Below are 7,128 nucleotides of genomic sequence, written 5' to 3' on the forward strand. Positions count from 1 at the left end.
AGCAGACCCATTTTTAACATGTACGCAATAGATAAATCCGCATCTGCCTCTTACATTTCATAATACAAAAAAACAAGCAGTTCTCTTACTGCTTTTGAGTCAGAAAATCTTGCTTTACATCACTGTCTGGTATACAAACATTGTAAAACGCTAAAAAAAAGTTCAACAAAAGTAATATTTTAAAATTAGGAACCTAATAATGAATCTAAAATCTACTATTGGTCCTAGTCTGGTTGTACATAACACATTCAAAATGCATTTCTAAAACTGTTGTCACCCATAAATGTGTTTTTAAGCAGTATAGGGCAGGGGTTTTCAATTTTTTAGATGCCACAGACCACCAAATATGATCATCCTGATGTGAGGGCCCCCCCCCCCATCCTAAAATGTAAAATGTAGCTATATATTTTTAACATATAAATATATGTAAAAGATTATTTGGAAAATATTTAGTTTTTTTATGTTATAAAATAGCACTGTACTGTTAGATTATTTATTTATTTAAATCTATTTTTAAATCAATTTATTTTAATTCGTTTTTTATTTATAAACTTTTCCACTGACCCCATAGAATTTATTTTATTTCAGCTAGTTGTCAAGACAACATTTCTCATTTAAAACTAAAACTGAATTAAAAATTAATAGACACACACACACACACACACACACGTGCATGCATGCATACATACATACATAGATAATTAACTAACTATATAGGCAATAACTAATAAAAATGACAAAAACACAACAAAATAACTAAAACTTTAAAATGATAGTAAATATAACAACAGAAACTAATTCAAAATATCAATAAATATTCTATCAGTATCTCATTGATACTAGCACTCCCTTTCTGTCCCCCGGGAGTCTCCAGACCTCGGTTTGAAGCAAACCATCTGGCACAGTTGGACATACAATGAAATGTATTTGTATTAAAGAAGCTACATTTTATTTTAAACGTATTTTCTTTCCTTCCTTCATACTGGGGGAGAGGTAGATGATGATGACGGTTGTGGTGGTTTAAAGTCTTGACAGATAACTATGAGTCTGTAGAGGTTGAGGACAACCACTAGAAAGTTCTTAATAGCAAAGAAGACCAACATCTGGTGGAACACATCAAAGTATGTCATCACAATGAGCCGTACCACGAGAAAGGGCCCGTCCTGGATAAATGAACTCTCCACGATGTTCCAAATATCTGTACTGTGTCTTGAAAAGACCAAGTTACAACAGCCGTGTCCATCCTTAGGCTCGTCTGAGTTCTGTGGCCGGGATGTCACAACTGTAACATACATGGAAGAGAGAGAGAAAAAAATGCAGACACAGATATGAATATTATAACTCCAATCCAAACTAAATCAATTTGCATGTTACACTTGTCAAGTTTAGACAAAACATTTTTGTTTTTGCAGAAAACTGTTATGTTTTGGATCATGTTTTATTTGTTGAAATAAAAGGTTAATTTGTAACAATGTTTGTTTTTAATTGAAGTTGAAGGGTTTTACTGGAGTTTAAATGGCGGTGTTCTCTTCAGTTTTGGCAGAGGGCCACTATGACTGCAGAGCACTTTGCTCCATAAACTACAGGAAATCAATGACTCTAAATGTTTATGCTGATCTATTTGTTCTTTGAATGGATGATTTTAATGCACTATGTGTTAGGAAAAGAATATTATGTGCCTTTCTGAGTGTTTATAGAAGACAAAACTAAAGAATTATATTTTATTAAACTTGTATATCAGTTTACTATTGAAGCTAGTTATTTTGCCACAAAATCAAAAAATAAAACAGGCTTCCATAGTTTACAGACCAGTGAGCACTGAGCAGGGTAAATTTGCAGAAGTGAAGTCAGTTGAACTTACGGCAAATGGTTGAAAATATTTTTTAAAAATCCACCCTCTCCTCTGGGGTTTGGTAATGTTTAAATACATGCAGCTGCCAAAGCTCTCATACCTCAAAGGGAAACATGCATAGAGCATATCGCAACAAAAACACATGCTGTCGATCTACAAATGACTGAAGCACTGTTACACTACACCGAGTTGCATCCCAAACCGCTAGTTTATGTGAGCTCCAAGGGTAAGAAAAATACTTTTGATGGAGCAGGATGAAACATTTACGATATCTGAGCGTCAAACTGAAATTTCACAGAACAGCATGCAGAGTCCTCCTTCAGTCACTTGAGGGATCCTGAACTATTTTATGTCATGTTGCTGCTTTTCAAAGCAACATCTGTGACGTCTGATGGTGAGATGTTAAAAAGACGCAAACAGGTGATCACAAACCTGCCAGGTGAAGAGGAAACTGCAACATACTCCATGTCCACACTGCCAAGATTACATACACCAGCTGATGGTTGTTCTCCCTATAACACACAGTGAGGAACGTGTTATGCAGATTTGCATCAAATAATGCATTAGCATTTATATGTGAGTCTTTATGAATCTGAAAATCAAGAGACTATTATGTCTTTTTTTTACCAGCCGACACAATCAACTCTGAATATCTGATGGCCCATTCTCCGGAAAGGGGCCATTTGTGTTCGTGTGACTACTGATATAACTGACAGGAAAAAACAGAGATCCTGAATGTAGTAACAATATATGACTGATTCAACTGCATTTATTGTGTAATGCAAAAAAAAAAAAGAAACAAGAAAGTAAAGAAAACATTTTATTTTATATTTGTATGTCACTATTTATTACATTTTAATTGATTAAATATAAATAAATGAAATGAAAATAAAAAAGCCTACCTTTTTAAACACATCATTTGCTTTGTCTGACCTCTGCCTTTGTCTTTTTCTAAAATGCTTTAGGGATTTTCTGAGAAAATGCCAAATTTCTCTTTGTCTCTCATAAATTTGCCATACAATAAATATTGAATAATGTGGTGTGATGATATTTCCTAGTAAATGCCAGTAACATTAACCTCACATTTTGAATGTAACAGGGTTGACATTTAATTGCACAAAACACAATTTGAAAGAGAAATGTCATTGGTTTTTAGTATTTATTATTATGTGTAATTTATTGTGAGTGATGTGTAAGAAATATGATGTACTGAATGTTCAGCGTCAACAACGTTTCAAATGAAACAATTACTAATTGCTGATCTTTACAGGCACAAAAGGCACCCGAGAATGGACCGAACAATAATCATCGCTCAAATCCAGTAATACAGCATTGTATTTCTGAAATACACAAAATTCATTTTAGTAACTTTTTAAAATAAATGTTATGATGTAATTTATTCATGTGATGGCAAAGTTGAATTTTTAGCAGCCATTACTCCAGTCTTCAGTGTCACCTGATCATTCCAATATGCTGATTTGCTGCTCAAGAAACATTTCTTATTATTATCAAAACATTTGTGTTGCTTAATATTTCTGTGAAAACTGATACATTTTTAAAGATATTTATTTTAAAAAAATAGAAATCTTTTATAACATTATAAATGTCCTAATCTGTCACTTTTGATCCATTTAATATGTCCTTGCTGAATAAAACTATTAATTTATTTTAAATAAAAACAGTGATGTGTAAGAAATATGATGTACTGAATGTTCAGCGTCAACAACGTTTCAAATGAAACAATTACTAATTGCTGATCTTTACAGGCACAAAAGGCACCCGAGAATGGACCGAACAATAATCATCGCTCAAATCCAGTAATACAGCATTGTATTTCTGAAATACACAAAATTCATTTTAGTAACTTTTTAAAATAAATGTTATGATGTAATTTATTCATGTGATGGCAAAGTTGAATTTTTAGCAGCCATTACTCCAGTCTTCAGTGTCACCTGATCATTCCAATATGCTGATTTGCTGCTCAAGAAACATTTCTTATTATTATCAAAACATTTGTGTTGCTTAATATTTCTGTGAAAACTGATACATTTTTAAAGATATTTATTTAAAAAAAAAATAGAAATCTTTTATAACATTATAAATGTCCTAATCTGTCACTTTTGATCCATTTAATATGTCCTTGCTGAATAAAACTATTAATTTATTTTAAATAAAAACAGTAGTGTACACTCTTAAAAATAAAGGTGCTTCACAATGCCATAGAAGAACCTTTTTGTCTAAATGGTTCCATAAAGAACCTTTAACATCTGAAGAACCTTTCTGTTTCACAAAAGGTTCTTTCGGGCGAAAAAAGATTCTTCAGATTATAAAAAGGTAAGAAAGAGATGGTTCTTTAAAGAACCTTTTACTGAATGGTTCTTTGTGGAACCAAAAATGGTTCTTCTATGGCATCGCTTGAAGAACCTTTTGAAGCACCTTTTGAAGCTTTTATCTGATTTACTGAATGAGAACAGGAAGTACCCACTTGATATCAGAGAGTGTTTCACTGGTAAATTCTAGAATGTCTGCCGCCGTGCCAACAAAGATGAGTAAAAGCTGAGACAGCTCGTCACGTGTCACTCCTCCTAATGGCAAGAGCCACTTTCCAAGGATGAGAAGAATAAGCAGAACCTGATGAAGACCAAGGATCCAGTCATTCGGACACACGTTAGTGAGCATGTGCTCCAAGTGCTGAAAGACACAATATTATACAGACAGCTATTTATAAATTGCTGAACACCACACCACTGACAAGAAAGAGGACTTGAGGTTCACAAGGGCATGAATCATCTTATTTAGCACAATGATTCAGCACTTTTGCATATGTTTTCAAGCTGCCCTGTTATGAGTGAACTGCAAGTTACTTTGGATAAATGCATCAAAACGGGCAAATTTGCAAGGTAAAGAGAAGGAAAACAAGCTAAGATCAAGTTTTCCTGGTTTCTATACCCACAGAAAGTGGGAAATAAGGTCCAAAAATAATAACTCATCACAGGAATAGAGGCAGTATAATAAAAGAATAAGCAGTATAAGAAAGATTTCTTGCTAGAACCTTTAAACTCCCATGAGTGTCAACATGCATCTTGGACATTCTCCATGAAACATAACAATGACAACGTTTCAAAGAACCCCCACCAAAACCAGAGCAGAGTGTGATGGGATGGCTGGGTGTACTAGCAAAATATGTGATTTATCATGATTTTCTTCAGTTTAAATCTGAAGTAATGTAATATTTAATCCTAGAGAAAGACAGAGGGAACGAAAGGCAAGACAAAAGGCTCAATTTCCCATGCTGCATACTGCATTATGAGGAAAATTGTCTGCGTTGTGGAGCACAGGAAATTAATGACATCACCAATTGCATCACAAACGTGTGATTTGTGTGTATATATATATATATATATATATATATATATATATTGAAGATGCATCACAATCAGAGCATTAGTCACTTTTGTACAGCAAAGCACTAAACCACAAATGAAAAACTTAAATATAAACAAATAAATATTACATTTCAAGATTACCTTTAGTGTTTCGTTACCCATAGTGCCGTTTAAAGGCAATATGCTCTTGACATTGTCCCAAGAGTCCAGTTTCCTACACTGCCAGACACAGAAAAAGCACAGAGAAGAATTTAATGAGTGGAAAAAGACAGTGAGAAGGAATATCAGCGTATATATGAGCATAATAGGATTATACTGACTTCACAAAAACGTTCATAATCACAAAATTTTGCTGACAAAAGGCATTAAAGAGACATTCAAAATCCCAAAATGAATCAGACATTTTATTGGCAAGTATGCTTACATACACAATGAATTTGTCTTGGTGAAGCTCCCAGTACACAGAAAAAAATAAATAAATAAAATAAGAAGACAGTGATAAAAACAATATAGGCTACACAACAATATACACTGCAGGCCAAAAGTCCAAAATAATTAAGGTTTTTTAATGTTTTTAAAAGAAGTCTCTTATAGTTACCAAGGTTGCATTTATTTGATCAAAAATACATTAAGAACAGTCATTTTGTGAAATATCACTACAATTTAAAATAACTATTTCCTATTTTAATACATTTTAAAATGTAATGTTTTTTTTTTTTATAGCAAACAGCTTTTTCACAAAGAGCGCAAGGTCACACAGGTTTGGAATGACATGAGAGTGAATACAAGCGGGCAGAAAATTCCAAAATTGCACTGAAAGAATGGGTACATAGAATAATACCTGAGGGTCACTGGCTTTGTTCTCCTGATGATGTAACTCTAGAATCCATATGGAGGGAATAATGCTGATGAGGAAGAGCAGGATGGCTGGAGAAAACCTGAAAGAGGACAGAAGATGGTTTTACATCATTTTACAGAAATACACACACTGAACAATTACTGAGATTATGTAATTTTTTTGTATGTTCCTTTTAGGGCCAACGTTAAACTTACTGCTTAAAACCATTCAGATTACACTGTAGACTAGTATTCTTTACACACACCCTTCAGCAGTAACAATCGGTCTAGCAGGATGTTAGTGAGGGGGAGGGAGGGAGGGAGAGAGGAATGTCGATAACTTTTTAGGAAAATTGAATTAAAAATATAACTGAAACCTAAGAACAGCTGCTACTAAAGAAATCAATTGAAAGCAACATAAACACCGAAATTCAGCTAAATATTGAATGCAAGTTATTTAGACCAAGAAGAGTGATTCATCCAGCAGAAAATGATCAACAGCTGTTGGCAAGATCAGTGAATCTGTCAGTACTGTAAATCGTATCTGTAGAACTGTAAAGGCAAAGCGTGTCATTCACCATTTGTAGTCTTTCCCTTTCCTTCGTTTTAAAGTGATGATCATCTCCACGACCAGAGGAAGGTAAAGGACAATTAGTAACCAGTACATGTTGTCATTTTTCACCGTTTTTACTCTCCAGACGCCGATTAGAGAGATCAGAATGAATAACGACCTGGTTATGATCGCGCGCACGAATTTAACTAAAATCATGGTAAAGGCAAAGGTGTCCCGGGATTGTGCGATGGAAAGTGCGCTTGTAGAGTCCCATTGAGTCCCAAGTCCCTAGTGTTGAATCCTCCCACCAGCGTCAGTGTGTGAAATCACTTACAGAGGTCAAATGTTTGTCCTGAAGACACAGCTGGACGAAGCCTGAAAGATCTTATATACAAGATAGTGCCATTTTAACGTACGTTTATTGGATAGGCTATCTGGACACTCTTTCTTTACAGTTTGGCAAAACTTTCCCTGCTGAAAAAAAAAACAGCTAAAACCAG

At 34.2% G+C, this 7,128-nt stretch overlaps 1 protein-coding gene across 1 annotated transcript; it reads right to left on the reverse strand.

The window, feature by feature from the left end:
* Window positions 1-863: 863 nt before the first annotated feature.
* On the reverse strand, window positions 864-7,128 carry LOC107553902 (transmembrane protein 26-like). The gene is made up of 6 exons (XM_016236255.1): window positions 6,654-7,128; window positions 6,080-6,176; window positions 5,380-5,457; window positions 4,338-4,543; window positions 2,285-2,364; window positions 864-1,282 (listed from the first exon to the last, which is right to left on the reverse strand). The coding sequence occupies exons 1-6, from the start codon at window positions 6,842-6,844 to the stop codon at window positions 978-980; spliced, it is 957 nt and encodes a 318-aa protein (XP_016091741.1). The 5' UTR covers window positions 6,845-7,128; the 3' UTR covers window positions 864-977.

Source organism: Sinocyclocheilus grahami, unplaced genomic scaffold (assembly GCF_001515645.1).
Source record: "Sinocyclocheilus grahami isolate Dianchi unplaced genomic scaffold, SAMN03320097.WGS_v1.1 scaffold18.1, whole genome shotgun sequence".
In the NCBI taxonomy this organism is placed as follows: domain Eukaryota; kingdom Metazoa; phylum Chordata; class Actinopteri; order Cypriniformes; family Cyprinidae; genus Sinocyclocheilus; species Sinocyclocheilus grahami.

Excerpts from the sequence above, each read along its gene's own strand:
- LOC107553902 (XM_016236255.1), bottom strand. The coding sequence starts at position 6,844 with ATGATTTTAGTTAAATTCGTGCGCGCGATCATAACCAGGTCGTTATTC. Across the intron at positions 4,544-5,379 it reads TGGGTAACGAAACACTAAAG|CACTTGGAGCACATGCTCAC; the intron begins GTAATCTTGAAA and ends TGTGTCTTTCAG. Across the intron at positions 2,365-4,337 it reads GAAACACTCTCTGATATCAA|GGAGAACAACCATCAGCTGG; the intron begins GTGGGTACTTCC and ends TGTGTGTTATAG.